Here is a 19,903-nt window from a genome sequence, read left to right on the forward strand (position 1 = left end):
TCCTGGGTTATTGTCTGGTCCTTTTCCCTGTGTTTTTCCTCCTGTCGTTAGTTTCCCTGGTGTGTCTAGTTATCTGATTGTGTTCACCTGTGGCCCTTGTGTTCTCCTCCCCTGCCCGGCTGTTTCTCGTCTTGTGATAACCCCTCCCTGTATTTAGTCTTGTCTCTTCCTGTGTTCAGTGTTGGTGCTTCTTTTGTTTGTGACCTAGTTCACCGTAGAGTGTTTTGTCTGTCCAAGTATAATTAAGTCCTTGAAATAAAGGTGTTATCAAGTGCTATCTGCGTTTGGGTCCTACCTGCTTCACTCTGCGTATCAGAAAGCACCAACCAAGAAATGGGCCCAGCAGATCCGTTCGAGCTGGAATTATTGAATTTTCCTTTTTTTTGGCTAACTGCTCGGATCGATGGAAGAGAGCACCCAGAGTTCAGCAGCGAGAGGCTGTGTTGTCGGAAGCGCGCCAGATGGCTAGAGAGAAACCAGGTTTGGTGAAGTTCTTACCTGGCTGGATTTGAAAGATCCTCCCGGTGTGTGATTCCCGACCTGCTAGCCCCAGGCATGCTAGCTCCCTGTCTCCCAATTCCCAACCTGGTACCATACGCCTCGCTGGGTTCCGTCTGAAGTCAACCCATGCTTCTGCCCCAGTTCCTGCTCCTGTCCAGGAGTCGTATTCTGGAACTCGTCTGGCTTATGGAGGTCCACGGAGTATTCAGGCGGCTGCTAAGAGAAGGAGTCGCAAGGCCAAGCTAGCAGCCCAAGCCCCACGAGCCATGGCTCCATGCTCCAGTATCGACCCACACAGCCATGGTTTCGTGCTCCAGTACCATCCCACACAGCCATGGTCCCGTGTTCCGGTTCCGTGCCCAGCAGCCATGGTTCCGGCTACGGAACCGGCCCACACAGCCATGGTTCCGGTCCCAGTTCCGGCCCCAGCAGCCATGGTTCTGGCTCCAGTACCGGCCCCAGTACCCATGGTCCCAACTCCAGTTTCGGCTCCAGGACTGGCTTACCGGCCAACGCCAGCTCCCCGAGTCCTGTCAGCATACCGGCCGACTCCAGCACCTCGTCTCCTGTTGGCTCTCCAGCCGACTCCAGCCCTCGTGTTCTGTTGGTGAACCAACCGTCTCAAGTCTCCTCTCCAGTTCCCTCTCAAGTCTCCTCTCAAGTTCCTACCCGAGTCACCTCTCAAGTCTCCTCTCGAGTTCCCTCTCAAGCCTCTCTCGAGTCCCCTTTCGAGTTCCCTCTCAAGCCCTCTCTCGAGTTCCCTATCAAGTCCCCTCTCAGGTCCCATCTCGAGTCTCTTCTCAAGTTCTCTCTCAAGTTCCCTCAAGTCCCCTCTCAGGTCCCATCTCGAGTCCTTCTCGAGTCCCCTCTCATGTCTCCTCTCGAGTTCCCTCTCAGTCATCTCTCAAGTCATCTCTCGAGTTCCCTCTCGAGTTCCCTCTCAAGTCATCTCTCGAGTTCCCTCTCAAGTCACCGCTCGAGTTCCCTCTCAAGTCTCTTCTCGAGTCCCCACTCAAGTGCCGTTGAAGGTTCCGCTGGGGACCTGCCAACCCTATGTCCTGTGCCGTGGAGGTCCCGCAGACTGCTCTTCTGCCGGGGGTCCTGCCAACTCCATGTCCTGTGCCGTTGGAGGTCCCGCAGACTGCTCTTCTGCCGGGGGTCCTGCCAACCCTATGTCCTGTGCCGTTGGAGGTCCCGCAGACTGCTCTTCTGCCGGGGTCCTGCCAACCCTATGTCCTGTGCCGTTGGAGGTTCCGCTGGGGGTCCTGCCAACCCTATGTCCTGTGCCGTTGGAGGTCCCGCAGACTACTCTTCTGCCGGGGGTCCTGCCAATCCCATGTCCTGTGCCGTTGGAGGTCCCGCAGACTACTCTTCTGCCGGGGGTCCTGCCAACCCCATGTCCTGAGCCGTTGGAGGTCCCGCAGACTGCTCCTCTGCCGGGGGTCCTGCCAACTCCATGTCCTGTGCCGTTGGAGGTTCCGCCGACTGCTCTCCTGCCGGGGGTCCTGCCGGGCCTGTGTCCTCTTCCGTGGGGAATCTTGCCGACACCTGTCCCACCGGCTCCGGATCCTGTCCGGTCGACACTGGCTCCTGCCCGGCCTCTGGAGCTGTCCGGTCTTCGCCCTCGAGCCCGGTCCCCTGAGTTCGCCCGCTGTGGTCTTCGCCCCTTCTCGAACTCTGCCTCCGCCCGAGACCCCCTCCTCGAACTCTGCCTTGCCCCCGGGCCGTCCGCCCGAGACCCCCTCCTGGAACTCTGCCTTGCCCCCGGGCCGTCCGCCCGAGACCCCCTCTTCGAACTCTGCCTTGCCCTGGGCTGTCAGCCAAGGCCCGTCCTCCGGACCCCCTCCACCCACCCTGCTGGACGTTGTTGGATTTTGTTTTGGTGTTTAGGGACATCTGGAATCCGTCCCCTGAGGAGGGGGTTCTGTCACGATGCTCATGTCATGTCACATTTCTATGTCTAGGTTTGGGTGTTTTTGCTGTTCTCTCTGTCATGTTTTCCTCCTGGGTTATTGTCTGGTCCTTTTCCCTGTGTTTTTCCTCTTGTCATTAGTTTCCCTGGTGTGTCTAGTTATCTGATTGTGTTCACCTGTGGCCCTTGTGTTCTCCTCCCCTGCCCGGCTGTTTCTCGTCTTGTGATTACCCCTCCCTGTATTTAGTCTTGTCTCTTCCTGTGTTCAGTGTTGTGCTTCTTTTTGTTTGTGACCTAGTTCACCGTAGAGTGTTTTGTCTGTCCAAGTATAATTAAGTCCTTTAAATAAAGGTGTTATCAAGTGCTATCTGCGTTTGGGTCCTACCTGCTTCACTCTGCGTATCAGACGTGGTCTCGTCCCAGAGCCCCATTGCGTGTAGTGTTTGCTCGCACTCCCACCCCCCAGAACTACCCATGCTTGCTACTTGTGTTTCGCAACATGTTCTATGGCACATCTCTACTGGGAATTGTAGTTTTAAAAGATGTTTTCGTATTTCCCATAATTAGAAGTTGCCAGTATTAAACTGTGTACATCCCTGGAGGGTTTAGGGGATGGGAAACAAATTGGTGTTATCAAATTTAAAACATATAATTAATAAATGGTTGAAAATAGCTTGTGTCCATAATGGGCAGCATTAATATACCCACATGACAGCTAAGGTCAGAATAGCTTTATTTAATAGCTGGTCTTATGTCTGTGACCCCTCCTGTTGTTAATTGATAAGCCTGAAACATGCACTTGTATACTTTATTGATCCCAAGTTGGCAAATGTTTTTGTTACAGCAGCATGTACAACATGCAATTTATTGTTACTCTGTAATTCTACTCCACTACAATTCAGAGGTTAACCTGGTATTTTTACTCCACTACATTTATTTTAGTTGCTTTGCAGATTCTGATTAATGATGTGAAATATATACAACCCAGCAGACTTTTGTTACACCTGAGTAAAATTCAGGGGAGGTGATTGTCAAGATCCACGTCACATATTCAGTTTCGGCTGCATTTCTTCCAGTTTGTCCTAAGGTCTTCTCTTCAGGGCTCTATAAATAAAGAACTACGGCAGATGTGTAATATTTAATGTAGCCGAACCGTGTATTACCATTTTTTATGTTTTCGGATTTCACATCACATAAACACCATATCCCAACGTGCATTGCGGCTAAAACATCCAATCACCGAGCTTCAACGATAGCTGATGATTATGGGTAGTTCGATTTTTTCAAAACCTCTGAAAAAAGAAATGTGTCCCGCATAATCGAAAGGGAAAAACACAATTTAAACCAATTAATGTCGTGTAATTAACAAGGATAAACTGATGTTTTTTAGTGGATGAGTAACGCAGATATCACTGTGGAATACTTCCGGTTTTATCATGAAAACTTTGAAACCGGAAATACTGTTTTCACCCCGTGAGGGTTGACGCTAACTTTACATGGACAATGAAGGGAAAGACGTAGTATATACGTTCTCCTGACGAGACCTCAAATCATCTTCATAATATCTATCAAACTATAGATCCTACACATTCACTGGACGTGGTATCTAAAAGTAATATACACTTTTTGCTAGAAATCTGATCAAAAATAATTTTAATGGCCAAACTATCCTAAAATTTAGGATTTTCCATAGAGGGTTATTTGTGAATATACGACCCACTGAAGTGTTTGCAGTCAACGGGAGCACTTGAGGTCGAAAACTGTAAAACGTGATTATAGGTCGTAATAAGCGCTTGAACAATCAACCTATTTGGTCGTAATAAGCGCTTGAACAATCGACCTATTTGGTCGTATGAGTTGGAGGACTTGTTGTTTTTAGCCTAGCGTGACCAGGCAGTGCCTTGACAGCAAGGGTGAGAAGGTAAATCAGGAGACAGCCCCAGGCATTCACACACACACACACACACACACACACACACACACACACACACACACACACACACACACACACACACACACACACACACACACACACACAACAGCAGTATAAGTAGCATTCACTACTAACTATTTCATATCTTGTCCTGACAAACACACAATGTATTTCACAGTAACTACATCCTGGCTGGGCGTAAGGCTCCTGTGCATGGCCACCATGTTGAAATCAGGGTGAAAATGACTGATCGGAATTGATTTTGAGCAACGCAGAATGTCGATGTGGATAATGCCATGCTTGACCTCTATAATCATCTCACGAACACAAAAATGCTGCGGAAATGCTTAATGAAGGGGTTAAAATGTGCAGTGACCATTGTCTCAGAGAAACCCACAGGCATGTTTGTATATCTGATGAACTGAGTGGCTTTAGAAACGAGTAAAGCCTCATTATACAGCAGGAGTAATCCGTCTGCAATCCTTTTCCCACAATATCATATATATAATTTCTCCTTTTCCAAATCAAAGTCTTGTTCTTGGAGGTGAAAAATGACCATTTCCAGATTTTCAGTGACCTGGCCTTTAGCTTAGCAGCATGTGATGTGCTTTTCAACATAAGATTTGTATAGGATTCTCCTTCACAAAGCTTATAGACAAAGTAACAGAAGGCTGAATAAAAAAAAAAAAAAAGTGTCATGGCATTTATTCACAGAGGCTTTTTTGAGTTTTCTCCTCCCACTGTTGCTGTAACCCCCCCTGCTCCCTCGAAGGCAAGGCAGGGTAGACTGCATGCTGTGGTATGCCCTCAGTAGAAATGTGTGAATGTGTAGGAGCATTATTGCAATTTTGTACTTAATTGGACACTTTTCTTTGCCACATCTAGCTGAAGTCTCCCCCCCCCCCCTGATTGAGGTTGAATCAGAAGCCATATGTTACATGTTTTCCATTTTGGGATGGTCACTGAATAAACCGTTGTTTGGCTTTACTTAGCTTTCTGTTCTGAAGACTTCACCCAAAACTGCTGTCGATGGCCTCTGCAGAAAAGCAATGACTTGACATCCCCTGAACATGACATCCTGCATGTGTGCCTCATGTGGACAGTCGGCTGAATCCTACTGCAGAGATCCATGTTTAACTGCAGATGTGTATTAAAATGCATGATTTTAGGTCAAATCAGAAGTTATTCATGCAGATCTCAAGGCAGGAGTTGGTCAAATCTGTTAGTGTGTGTGGGTGTGTGTGTTTTATCTCCAAGGAAATTGGTGCCTCTTGGATGACATTTAAAAGGTAGATAATAATTAAGTTATCTGTAGAAAAGCAATGATATGATCATTGAGAAAGTAAATCTCTTATTTGGAATGCACCTTTATTCAAAGGAAGGGTTACATTTACATTTTTGAGAGTGGAAATCAACTTTATTGTGCGCCTGTGAATGCATGTGTTGGTTTAATACATGTCTTGACAAGTTGGTGCATTGTGGGCAAAGTTTAGATCATTCATGAATCCTTTGCCTCTAATCACTGACTGGTAGAAAATTAATTCCGCCCTCATCCCACTTCATCTCACACACACACACACACACACACACACACACCACACAACCCCACACACACACAGTGACGTTGGTGTTTCCTTGGAGATGTACTGTGGCAGGTGAGAGAGCCGCTGTCTGCAGTCCGATCCTCCCCTCTGCGGTTTCCACACAACTCACCATCACCTCCTCTTTTTATCACGCCATCCACCGTTTATTGCCTTGTTTTTTTCATTTCTTTTTTTTTAAAAAGCTAAATATATCAAATATAGGGAAACTTTATTATAAAGAGGGTGTTGCATGAATGTTGTTTACATGGGAAATTATGTGAAAATAAAAAGACGATTTATCAACAAAAAAAATAAACTGCAGAGATCATTTAAGAACGTTGTTTGTAGAGATTCCTAGATATAAAGGGCAGTGGACAGGGCTGCGACTTTAGAAATGCCCTGCCAAATCTGACTTAAATCCCAGCCAACCAACTGCTCAAACCCCACTCCCAACCTCACCTTATTTACTCCCATAAACCCCTCCCTCAGAGTGCATTAATACTCCCCAAATGGAAGGATAAAACACCCTCCATCCTCGATGCACCTGTAAAGGAGGAGACCTCATGACCTCGGTTACTAACGTCCTGGATTTCAGTCCAAAAAAGTGTCAGGCTTTTTCGGGGATCACCTCCCATTCTCGTCCCTCTCTCCCGTTATTTTCATCCACCCTCCGCCTTTGTTCCTCCAAAGCGACATTATTATTCTATGTTTCAAAGTGTGTTATGTTTTTAATATCTTGTTTGTCTGCACTTACATTAAGATGTTTTAAAATGCCTATAGAGTGACGCAGAATATGAGATTGAAATGAACTTGAAATGAACTCAATACTCCATTCTGACCTAATTTTATTTCGTTTTTCTTGTCTGTTTTCTCTGTTGAACATGATGCTGTAACGTTGGCAAAAAAGAAAAATGTAAAATCCTGTATCATTTATGAAATATGTATAAAAGAGAAATGTAATTCAATTATCAATAAAATCCCTTATCCAGTTTTTGGAGACGGTGGTCCAGTTGACGTCTTTGGTGTTCTCACTGGAAGTGATTAATGGTCATATTTCAGGAATTGAACATGAAGCAGCTTCTCAAGGTCTTGACCACCATCTCTGGATCTCCTTGGCCTCCAGCTCTTCCTCTTACAGGACATCCTAAGAGATAGACCTGAGAGAATACACTGTTTGTATACAATAGGTAAGTGACGCACAGTTACTAGAAAATAGAAACTTAGAAAACTTTAGGAAAACACATTGAAAGAGAAAGAATATTTAAGATCCTTCTAAACGTAAATAAAAGGTAAATATCATTTTAAATAATGCTTTTTTCATTACTAGTTTGTATGCACATGCTATAGCTATATGCTAATGTCAACATGCTATCTTGCTAATGTATAGCTTGTAAAATCTTTACCAATTTTGCCATCTTGCCATCCATTTTGACTGATCATGGTGCTTGATGAAAGGGTGGGGAATCAGCAAGGTTTTCATATTTGTGCTAAGGGCAACCACCAGATTAAATAGATGATAGATAGATACTTTATTGATCTGAAAAAACGTGAAATTCTTGTTACAAGAGCAGCAGTGTGTTAGGCATTACAATATTTAAAACGATGGAATAAAGTATCGACATAATAACATCAAAAACTAAACGGCACATTTTGAATGACTCTCCGTTAAATACTGGACATTTCTCTTTAAGCCCAAAAGGTTCCCTTATTGGTGGCACCAGAGGCAAGGTAAAGGTCAACAAAGTAACAGGCTTCAGCCTTTGTGGACCATGATATGTGTTTACAAATGTACAAGATTTATTCAGATTTATCATATTTCAGTGTGGTCCAAAATGACTGTTTACATTGACATCCACATGCCTTTTCTCTAGTGGCAAAAAAACCCCGCTGATACTGCAACACATACACACAACACTTCAAGAAACCTAAACATTGTCAGTATATTTAGAAAGTCAACTTATTTAATCACATAAAAAGTACAGTGTGTTCCACCTTATTCCTTCTAACAGCCTCCTGGATTAATGTCCCCATTGATTTGATTACATATAAGACAAAGGACTCTTAATGGAAAGGGCCAAGCTTTAGTCATTTTCTGGCCAGTACTAGTAGTCAAGTAATAAGCTAAATGAGAACATATTCAGTCTACTGGCACAGGGTGTCCTCAGACTACTCTGTTCTGAATCCTGAGTGTGCAAACCTCGCCGTCGCCTTCAAGTGAAAGGCGCCCTCAGCATGACACTAAACAGATTAATCAAATTGGTTAATGCTCCTGCAGATTAGATCATTGCTCGTTCTTCCACGTCCTTTAAATCAAGATGGGTGAGTCAGAAAATATATGAAGACATGTTTAAAAGTCACTATCTCACTTTTTCACAGCATGACAGCAAAAAATAAAAAGTGATTATGTTTGGTGTAGTTTAAGGTCATGTGTGGAGGGAGGGAGGAGAATGTGAGGACTGTATAGTGTCAAACAATGGGAGGATGGTCCTGTCACTGGATGTAAAGGTCAAGAGGTCAAGGTGTGAGACAGACTGGACAAATGACACATGCAGATAAGAGGGTGCCTATAATAAGAGGATGAACCAATAAAGCTACACAGACATGCATACTCAAACTATCATTCAGCAAACATTTAAAAAACGCATCATGGTTTTATGGTTACTTACCAGTCTGCTGCTGGAGGTTGTTGCCGGTGTAGGTAAGTGTAACATTTCTTATTTGCTCACAAAAGAACAGATATCTTCTAATATAATATTCAATTTTTTTTTACCAAAATGAGTTTATTTGGAAAATTTGGTATTTTCCCCAATGGATTAAATGATAAGACTTGCTTATTCTCTTTATATATAAATTCTTATTTTCAACAAAACCCTTAAAAAGACCAAAACCAACCAACAATGTGTTAGTACATCATCCAATACTTTGGATATTCACGACACTCAACCCAAACCTTTTTATTCCTACTGAAGTTGCAAGACTTTGAAAGTGCTAGTAGTCACAAATATACTTTAATGAAAATATAAAAAAACAAGGTAATATCCTATAACAGGTCAGCATTGCAGCTTTTAGCAAATGATACTCAAACCAGGGCTACTATTGTGTTTATCTGGGACTACTTTCAGAAGTGGATTAACACATATTAGTTGGTGCTCTATTGAGTATTTACAGCAGGAGTCTTGGGAATGCGGATTTTCTATTTAAGAATGAAGGTGTTGTCCAGTGTCCTGTGTAGCTCATGTATGTGTTTAACATTTGTTTTTAACAATACTGGGGGAGAACACAGGAATAAAACATAACAGGCTTAGTCAATACATGGAATTAAAGTGTTACGGGTTAAAATGTTGTCCAAGTCTTCCCATTATATTTGTAGACAGTGAGAAAAATTATAGAATATCTCCAGCTTCATCCTTTAACACATTATATTAGAACAATAAGGACACTGTCAGCTCTAAGTCTTCATCTGTGCGGAAAAGAAGGCATAGGCTGACTAAGGTCAGGCTGGCCTCCTTGTTCTCTTAATAGCCATAGTAAGTTATTCAAGCTCCATCTGGTTGTAAGATTTAACACTCCCATTAGCATACACCCGAGTCAGCTCTGTCCACTGCCCTTTGTGGGCTTCTCGTGCTGGAACACAGTTGGTCAGTTGTAAGTCTCTAAAACTGGTCGTTTATGCTGTCAGTGAGCCCCGGCCTGTGGATGGATCCCTCTGCTTGCATTGGAGCAGCAAGTAGTGACACAACGCTATGTCCATTAGTCGATGGAGGGTCAAAATGATGTGTGGTGACATTATTTGTGGTTGAAAAATGTGTCTCACAAAAATATTTCTTTATAGCTTCTAGGAACTAAACTGCAAGTCGGTTAATGTGAAAGCACATATAAGAAAGGGTTACTGTAAACCTCTAGTCAACTTTTATGTTGTACCACATAAAGCATATTTCAAACAAGGTACAGGAAAGCATAAACATTGATATTTTATGTAGCAATCCAAAGCAATCCAACTAAATTGGAAAGCCTAGAGTTTGGTTACAGTGGTGGTTAGTGCTCCAGTAAAGTGTTATGTGCTAGTTGTCAGCTGTCCTATATTCTGGCTCCTGCCTGTCACTAAAGATACTCTACTGCCTCCCACTGTTTCTTCACCCTGCAGATTCTCAGTGATTAACATGTTCTCTCCCTCTCTCTTGCCCACTTTAGCCTCACATCTTCTTATTCTTTTCTGTTTGTTTTATGTCTTCATCTTAATTACTCTGTTGAGAGGGAATTAAGAGAGATAGGGAGAGACTATTGATTGTTTTTGCTGCACTGTTTACTCTGCTCATTCAGTTGTTGTTCGGATTCTGTAAAGCTGGCTTTAATGAAAAAAGTCAGCACTGACAGGACTGGATAAAGAGTTATTTGTGGATACCCTGTGTTACAGTTTATCTTGACGGTTCACAGGTCTGCTTCATGGTTACATGAAGCAGACCTGTTCCATGGTTACAGGTTTGTTGCAGTGATCAGTATAGATTGGATGCAGTGCTGTGATTTGAACCTTTCTTAAGGGTCACTTCAACAAAATTACATCAGCAATAATAGAAAGCAGGACTTTAAACTAAGGTGTCTAACCAGATTACAACAGGGATGTTTGTGACAAATGTAACCCTAGAATGCCATTTTTGTATTGCCTTTTTTTTAATGTAACATTTACCACCAAAACTTTAATTTCATCCATTTTATTGACGTGTAACCAGAAACCCCCAAACCTACAACAGTAATAGAAATATATCTGTATGGACGTACACGAATAAAGTAATACTTGATAGGTAGAGTTTAGAACTTAGCATTGCATTCACAAAACTTGTTTAGATTTTTATTTTATTTTTTAGATTAGTATTACAGTATCAAAACTAAAAGTTGTTATTAGGCTACGCTAGAATGTAGCCTTTACTCAGGGGTAGACATTAAGGGTAACATTCCACGTATCACTCACTGGCCCTACCATTGTAACCACTGGCCCAAGAGCATTCGTCCAAATAAAATTGACTAATAATGAAGAAAGTGACAAAAGACATTTGTTGCAATAGTAATTCATGCACAAACTACATTACTACTTGTACCATCAGTTCTTCCTCATTTTCCTCAATTGTTCATATTTGGTTTATTAAAAATAATTATATTGTGGTCATTATTAAAAAATGTCTGCTATTATCATTATTATGAGTATATTATTAGGCCTATTTGTATAATGCGCTTTCTGCCTTCCTGTCATTAGGAGTTAGACATGTATGGCTATGTAATAGCCTAGATTAGAAGAACCTTCATTCTCCTAAACTGCTGGGATATTTCCCTATAGCGAATATACCTTTATATTTTCTACTATTCACTTACTTGTCAGCATAGGTCGGCATTGATGTACAGAGCCGACAAAATACCTTGTTTATATTGGTATCATATTATAGAAGCCAACTCCATCGATCAAGCAGTGTGGCTGAAACTTTCACACCCTCTTCTTCTCCTACTCCCTGTCACTCTCCTTTAACTCTTCCGGTGACATTCTGTTATTTGAAGATTGTTTTTTTGCCCGGCGCTTGGCCGGTTACCGCTGGTATTAAAACATTTTGTCGAATGGTTAGGTGGCGAGCAAGTCTGTAGTGAACGAGCGCGCTCCCGCTCACGGGAGCCTGCTCGCACTGCGCTCTGCAGCAAACAGCTGTTTGCTTTTCACCCATCAACGACAACCGACTCACGAAACGCTATGTTGTAGCATTAATAAACGAAATAATTTAACAAAATTGCTAGTCAAAATACCAATACCACAGGACCATTTTTTTAAAAAGAAATGTTTTTAGTGGCCCGAGCGGGCAAGTGGAAAGTAGGGAGACCATGCAGGGACAGTTGTAACACGGGACAGTTGTAACGCCTTCAATATATCCAATCACAAACAAGCTAGAGCGATGAAACTCACTTTGCACATGCTCGGTTAGATGGAAAGATTGCTGTGAAAAAAAGGAGCCACGTTTAAATCTGTCGCGAAAGATATCAGCAAAAGTGTGTTTCTGAGGTAAAACATTAACACAAATTATATGATGTATTTTTGAGATACTGTCTTGAGGTCAAAGGTCTAGGAATCCAAACTAGTATTATTAGAATCACTGTTTTGTAAGCTAAACTAACTAGCTAAATATGGGTCAAGCTAGCAATCAAGCAGGTTCACAGGGGGTGAAAACATGACTGGTGGTCCTGGGACGGTTGTAACACGCAGTGGCGACTGGTCATTAGGGGCAGGTGGCACAGCCCCACCTAGTGTCAGCAGAAAGTATTAAAATAATGATTACAAAAAATGCAAAAAATAAATTATAAAATATATTTTAAGATCATGTTTAATCATCTGATTCGTCTGTACATTGCTGTTTTAGTATGTGTTCTTCTAATTAGTGTCTACAGTGTGTGCCTATTGAGCTAGAGCCATGTGGGACAAAACCTGATCCTGCCCCTCCCTCTGACTGTCTAAGTGAACGGTGACTGCAAAAACTACACTGCGCATGCTCAGAGTATTTTCCTATTTAATGTGTGTGGCAAAAAATAATGACCATAAGGGCAAAGTGCTGCCATCCCCACCATACGTCATCTCACATAATTCAGAGCTGATTGGCTGTAAGTACGTGTGCCGCGAAAAGTGTGGTGTGTGAAGAGGAGGAGAGAGAGCTGCAGTGAGGCGTCCTAAAACCAGGAAGTAAGCTGCGCATGGCTTCCCTCCACAAAAAAGCAACGAGATTTCTCCATAGGATTTTAGAAAATAGCTCAAAATAAGATCTGTGGGAAACGTAGCTGTTAGATAAATGTACGTTTTGTTCAGCCGGACAATATCCACATGTCTACCCTACTTTTATCATTTTCGAATCAAAAATCTATTGATTAGATTATTAGATTTATGATAGACTTTTGAAACTACAAGAAGATAAGGAGGACTTTTACAAAAAAGTAATAGAGATTTGTGTCCAGAAGGATAGGCAAATGGACTTAATCTTCAAGTCAAGGTAAGACTGCAATTTTATTGAAAATGGGATCTTACTAAGAGAGAACAATTCAATATTTAAATGATAAAATTACATTTTTTTTGGGTATCCTTCTGTTGAACTGTCTGTTTAAAAGTAATTGAAGCATCAGACAAAAAAAGCTTTTGAAAATAATATTATATTTTGATTTAATATATTTGTAAACCTGAAGAGTCAGTGCCAGTGCCTCACCAGCCATGAACCTCTCTGCAGAAGCTTATATATAGACATCTGAGTTGTTTGTGCCCCACCACTTTTGTACATATAGAAACGCCACTGGTAACACGGACCACCTGGGACGGTTGTAACATGGAACATTTACAATGATGGCTCATTTGCTCAAATGATCAATATTGTTGATTGGTGTGCATTGTCCCTGTAAAAATAAACAGAATAAAATACTGTACGTAAAGTGTGTGCGTGTGTTTACAGTATGCCAAATGTCAGAAAGAGGAAGACAGACAGGGGAGTGCCACTTCCTCTGCTGCAGAGGGCCTCAAATGAAGGTCAGGAGGGCAAATCAGTCAGGGCAGTGGCAAAGTCCCATGATATGCCATGTCACCCTGTACCGGTTCCATAAGAAAAGGCTGAGGTTGGAGAGTCAGGGATCAAAATCACCCCCAAGAGTATAGGCTACTGGACACAGAAGGTGTTCTCAACAGAGCAAGAGATGCTTTTGGGAGACTAGGCAGCTAATTTATACTATGGTCTCAGCTCAAAGGAGGGAGGTCTACATAATTAAGGTAGAATAGGCTATCTATACAGATGGAAGTGACTTTTACACCTCCCACAACTGTGAATTTGATTAATTCTGGTGTTCTGTTTTAAGTGCTGTTCATTGTTTGATGGAGGATGTGTGAAACCCCATTACAATCTTGTTGCCTTAGAATTTGACAGCTTTCCCTCTTTTTTTGTCATGTAGTGTGAAAAAAGTTTAGGAGAATGAAGGTTCTTGTAACCGTTATTAACATGTTACAACCTTCCCTGGCATGTGTTACAACTGTCCCTGTACACAGGGTTGTAACATGTGTCAACTACATTGTTTCAGTAGTTGACACATTGAGAATGTATAATATAGCAAGATGGCTATCCTAGTGTAAATGTTTTTTTACTTATTGGGGAAAACCCAAAAAGTGTTACAACTGTCCCTGGTCTCCCCTACGTTATGCTGAACCGGGGTGTCTAAATAGTGCTTCCGGGCCAGCGGGGCATTTATAATGTCGAGCCCTGCTTTACTGTATAGTATATTGCTGCTAATGGGTCATTTAAGCATTAACATGTAAGCAGCTAATTATATAACCCATATACTGTACTAGTGGATTACTTAACCCATTTGAAGGCATCAAAATATATGTTTTATATGTATGGCCTTAAACTGAAAAACTGACTAAGCTTTGAAATTTGATAGACAATAAAGTAAATCTAGAGTAGCTTATGGAAATACTCACGATTAGTGACTCTTAATGTTTTCCAACCCTCGTCTCTGGCTCATCCTTATTCTCTTAAAACACACATTTACATCAAATCCATATATTTTTTTCCCCTCGCGTACAACTAAGTCTTGTTCATCTTTTCCACCTCAGCCCTGGACCCTTGCTCTGCCTACATCAGCCTGAATGAACCGTGGAGGAACACAGACTACCACGTCAACCAGTCCTCCAGCGGGCCCCTGTGTGACAGCCACGTGTCTGGAGAATGGTACCGCTTCACGGGTATGGCCGGGGACGCCATGCCCACCTTCTGCGTCTCTGAGAATCACTGCGGCACACACGCTCCCATCTGGCTCAACGGCAGCCACCCACAACCCCAGGAGGGCATCATCACCCTGCCTGTGTGTGCCAGCTTCAACGACAACTGCTGCCAGTGGAATGCCAGTGTGGACGTGAAGGCCTGCAGCGGAGGGTACTTCGTATATCGCCTGCCCAGACCCTCTGTCTGCTTCCACGTTTACTGTGGCCGTGAGTGAGCATTATGTGTGATTTGCAAACAGTCATTTTCTTATCCAATAACCAGACTTACTTTCCATTTTCTTGTCTATTGTTGTGTTAATAGATATTATTTTGTGTTGCACAGATTTCTATGACATCTGTGATGAGGTGGACTGTGTAGATCCCACATGTCCCCAGTCTGACTGTCTCTGTACACCTGGATTTGTCTTGGGACCGGACAGACAGACATGCCTGGGTGAGACGTACGGAGAGGGGAGGAAGGGAGGGGGAAGATAAGTTGTGTGAGAGACATGGAAGACAGATAGGCTGGAAATGGTTCGATGACAATAACAAGAGAAAAAAACAACATTGTTTTGACATAAGCTGTTTTTATGCTATTTTTATTCAAACTTCCATGTTTACTTGACTTAATGGGATAAGATAGAACCATCAGAGACATCAAAACACACCATGAATGATTAAAGTGGTGTAGCCTAATTCTTTAAGAATGAGATTGAGATTTTAACCACTTGGTCCTCCGACTCACCATGTTGAGAGGGATATCATTTAAATTAATTTAGAGTGAAAGTTCATCCTTGACATTAAAGGGTAGTTTTACAAAATCAAATATGACTAAAGGTCTCCTGCTTTGATGTCATTGCACCAGCAGTTCCTGTATAATTTAATGCAATTTAACACCCACCCAGACTATGCCAACAGTAAGTCATATAGATGGAGAAATGTAGCTTTCAGTACATATTTTTTAACTACATGTCTTCATCAGTGGAAGGAATTATGTTCAGCTGAGCAAACTCCATTCAATTCACTCAATTTTCTTGACATTTAAACCAGCAACACTTAACACAGTTTTATCCATAACCTTTGGATAACTCCTTTAACAGCTTATTTGTATTCTCTTTTCAACCACCTATCCAGACTTTTAGCTCTTCATTTTGACATTTGCCAGATGCTTTTAGCTAGCTTATTTAACTTCTCTGCTCGCTGACGTTTAAAATCCATTTCTGTTTTATTACATAAGCTACTTGACAATCTTTTCACGTAACCCCTGGATTTAAGTACCCGTGGTTGGGAAACACTCCCCTAGTGTAGCACGTCCCTGTCACTGCTGTCCCAGTCATTCTATCTAGTTTCCATATTAATAGAGTACATATTTATTTACACAGATTTACATATTCTAAATGATGTGATGGGTCTGGATATGATCTTTTTGTATTTGCTGATTCGCTCTTCAATGTGTGTGTGTCTGTGTCTGTGTCTGTGTGGTCCGATGGTCCGTACACCTAATGATGGGTGTCAGCCTGTCAGGCATGCAGTGGGAACCTAGCCAGCATGAAAACTCCACCATTTCTCTAACCTAGCTCACTCTTTTCTCCTACTCCCTTGCTCTCCCACATTTTATTTCACCCATCATTATTTCCTTACCAGTCTCTCAGGCTTACAATTTCATCTCACTTTTTAAACTCCTTTAAAGTTGGTTTATCATCATTCTCCCAGGAACACTAAGTGAGTTACCTCAAGGTGATAAACCCCACCCATCTGGTTCTCAGTCGATTAAAACAGGACTCATGTGATAATAATACCTGACCCAGCAGTGGTGTGTGTCCATGTTATAGATGTAAATGAGTGTGAGAAGGGCAACGGTGGCTGTGCAGAGGTGTGTGTGAACACCAAAGGCTCCAGACGCTGTGAGTGTGTGCCGGGCCGTGTGCTGGACAAGGACGGACACAGCTGCAGAGGTACATCCAGGTTTTGAAGTGTATATGACACACCAGTCACTAAAGTATGGAGAGATGGGAACCACACACTGTTATTCATCTTTTTTTTTCTTCATGCAGAGATAGCCGGCTGTCATGTTAACAATGGAGGCTGCAGCCATGGCTGCTCCTCACTGCTGGACTCCTATCAGTGCCATTGTCCCAGAGGGCTGGAGCTGGGGGAGGATAAACGCACATGTCAGGGTGTGTGTGTGTGTGTGTGTGTGTGTGTGTGTGTGTGTGTGTGTGTGTGTGTGTGTGTGTGTGTGTGTGTGTGTGTGTGTGTGTGTGTGTGTGTGTGTGTGTGTGTGTGTGTGTGTGTGTGTGTGTGTGTGTGTGTGTGTGTGTGTGTGTGTGTGTGTGTGTGTGTGTGTGTGTGTGCACGTGCATGCAGAGTTACATAACCAATCAGACAGCAAGACAAGCTGATATGCCCACTTGTATTCAGGGGAGACACTGCAGGGGAATAGGGTTTTATTTTTAATAGATATGAACATGAAACCATGTGATTATATTATTTGAGACCATTTTGTATTACAGCAGGTTATCTGAAATCTTAAGTAACTTTTAGTGATTTTAGGAGAAGTCTACAGACCCGGATAGACACAGTTAGTAAGATAAATGTGTGTTGAGTGTTCTGAAAGAATGAATATGTGCCATACATGTCTCACAGTAATCTGACCGATGTTCTAGAAAGTACAGGTTTGGAAAAAATGAATTTCCTCAGGTTTTAACCAAACTTCTAACATTTCAGTGCAGGGTTATTTATCTGTCAGGAAAGGGTGCTTAACTATATAACCAGTGAATAATAATCCACAGACCTTTTTACTGAGAAATGAAACTATTCTGCCAATATTATGTTGTTTTATACCAATTTATTTCAGTGTCTTTTATGATAGCACAAGACAGGTAATTGTCATTTTTAATATGGCTTTATCTGTAGATTTCTTTACTGATTAAACAATAACAGCTTATTATAAATATATATGTTTAAAAGTAGTGTAATATCTCTCAAAGGTGACACCCTCAGATCACATTTTGTTCAATTTATGGTTGCAAACAATTATTATTTTCATTATCAATGTACAATCATTTCTCAATAATCTATCTCTCTTAGTGTTTTCATGTACATGGCTGACAGAAATATTGTATTGATTATTTTAATCTCTTTGTTGTTGTATCCATGCGTTTTTGCCACTTCATTGGACCATAATAGCGTCAAATTTTTCTCTTTGTTTGTTTTGTTTCCTGCAGTGCCAGTCCAGTGTGATTCCGGCTCTATAGTTGTGTCAGTTCCTAAGGACCTGGTCGAAGGCCTGGAGCTCACCCTGTCCAACTCGTCTTGTCGAGGTGTCTCCAATGGCACCCACATAAACCTCAGCTTCAGCCTCAAGACCTGCGGCACGGTGGTGGAGGTCAGAGGCCTTGTGATGAAATTTTTTAGACTGAATGGGCTCAGCGTTTATTCTTATAACAATGTTAAAGTGCTGTGCCTTAAATGGGATTCGTGTGAGGTTGTCACAAACTGAAAAAGCTATTAAAACACTTGTAAACTGAACATTGACCCCCAGGTGACAGATGACAAGATTGTGGGGACCAACCTGGTGACGGGCCTCCCGAGGAACAGCCCAGGCAGCAGCAGGGATTTGATTATCCGTACCAGCAAGTTAGTGCTCCCGGTCACCTGCGAGTTCCCCAGAGAATACCAAGTGTCGGACGGATACCAGGCCAGTCAGCGCAGCTCGGCCCTGGAGCTGGCAGGCCACAGCAAGGGAGTCTTCCCCTTCTCCCTGGAGCTCTTCAAGAGCGCAGAGTTCTCGGAGCCCTACCAAACCCCGCCCCAGCTCCGCCTGCACGACTCCCTGTTCTTCGGGGTGGAGCCGAGGGAGAGAGTGGAGGGCCTCTCTGCACTGGTGGAGAGCTGCTTCGCCACACCAGGGCCAAACGCTGACCAGGCCCCCAAGTATTACCTCATCAAAGACGGGTAAATATTGTGGACGTTGATGTTGTACACTTATTGCAGAGGTGGATAGCTAGAACCATACACTGTATATATAAAAGCTAGAACTGCTGCTACTTTTTTTAAGAAAAGATTTCTGTTTAGCTAATGCTAAAAAATATAATAATAAAGGATTAAAGCTAGACCAAACTCAAAATTACATTTACATTTTGCATGTATCGGGTATGTGTTCCAAGAAAAAATCCTTAAAAAATACAAAACAGGTTTGTTTATATTAACTATAGGATTAAATCCACTGTGGCTGACCATACAAGCATTATTGATGGAGAATCAATACTATATAATCAAAAAATATTGACCAAGGTACAGCTACAGTATGAACAATTGTCACCAGACTAAAAGCAAGTATGTTGTTGTGTAATGTGGGTGTACTGACCCTTTAAAAAGCTCAAGCACACAATGAAAACTGCAATATTCCCTCGGTTTTATATTGTCCTATTAATATGAGAAATGCATTTGGGCCTGCGACCTTTATGGCCCTTATAATAAACGTAAACAGGACGAGCTGCTGTGTTTCCACAAAGCGCTAGCATCCGCTGCTCAACAGTTATAGGACAGGGAGAATCCACCATACAAGGAAATGTCAAATGAAAACTGCCACTGGCCTCTTACTCTGATTAATGTGGAAAGCAACTAAATATTATTTCGAGTGGAAAATGGGAAAGCCAAAACAGCCTTATTATGCGGGGAACACCGAATCTCCACCGCTACTATAGTCCATTAGAGCACGGCTATGTTGGTGATATGAAAAATACAACAGTGCTTCAATATTTTGTCCCTCTCTTAATCAGGTGTATCTCTGATGAAACTGTGACACAGTACTCATCAAAGGACCAGCTCTCTAAGCACTACCAGGTCCCCGTCTTCAAGTTCGTTGGCAAGGACAACAAAGTGAGTAAAAAAAAGAAGCATGCTGGGAGCCAGCTGGCATGTAGGTGTGGTATTATGCCTGTGTAGCACTATACTGTAAGGACTGTTTTCACTGACTGATTGTTCTTCTCTAAGCATATTCAGAACTAGCTCTCCTGTGTTTGCAGCAAGTGTTCCTCCACTGCCAGGTGTTGGTATGCGGGGCGGGGGACTCCCACTGCTCTCAGCGTTGCCGGGGGCGCGTCCGCCGCCAGGCTCGGACCAAACCTCAGGAGAAACACACACTGAGTGGAGGCCCCATCTTCATCCTGCCTGATCCGTGATGCTAACATATCACCATCAACACACAC

General features: G+C 42.5%; 1 protein-coding gene across 1 annotated transcript; it reads left to right on the plus strand.

Moving 5' to 3' along the window:
* Positions 1–8,497: 8,497 nt before the first annotated feature.
* Positions 8,498–19,889, plus strand: oit3 (oncoprotein induced transcript 3). Its single transcript, XM_034101039.2, has 9 exons — positions 8,498–8,627; positions 14,544–14,918; positions 15,034–15,144; positions 16,523–16,645; positions 16,745–16,867; positions 17,918–18,078; positions 18,235–18,647; positions 19,475–19,574; positions 19,721–19,889. Exons 1-9 carry the CDS (start codon positions 8,531–8,533, stop codon positions 19,874–19,876), a joined length of 1,659 nt encoding a protein of 552 aa, XP_033956930.1. The 5' UTR covers positions 8,498–8,530; the 3' UTR covers positions 19,877–19,889.
* The last annotated feature ends 14 nt before the right edge of the window (positions 19,890–19,903 follow it).

This window comes from Pseudochaenichthys georgianus, chromosome 15 (assembly GCF_902827115.2).
Source record: "Pseudochaenichthys georgianus chromosome 15, fPseGeo1.2, whole genome shotgun sequence".
NCBI lineage: Eukaryota > Metazoa > Chordata > Actinopteri > Perciformes > Channichthyidae > Pseudochaenichthys > Pseudochaenichthys georgianus.

Excerpts from the sequence above, each read along its gene's own strand:
- oit3 (XM_034101039.2), top strand. The coding sequence starts at position 8,531 with ATGCATACTCAAACTATCATTCAGCAAACATTTAAAAAACGCATCATG. Across the intron at positions 14,919-15,033 it reads CTTCCACGTTTACTGTGGCC|ATTTCTATGACATCTGTGAT; the intron begins GTGAGTGAGCAT and ends TGTGTTGCACAG. Across the intron at positions 16,646-16,744 it reads GGACGGACACAGCTGCAGAG|AGATAGCCGGCTGTCATGTT; the intron begins GTACATCCAGGT and ends TTCTTCATGCAG.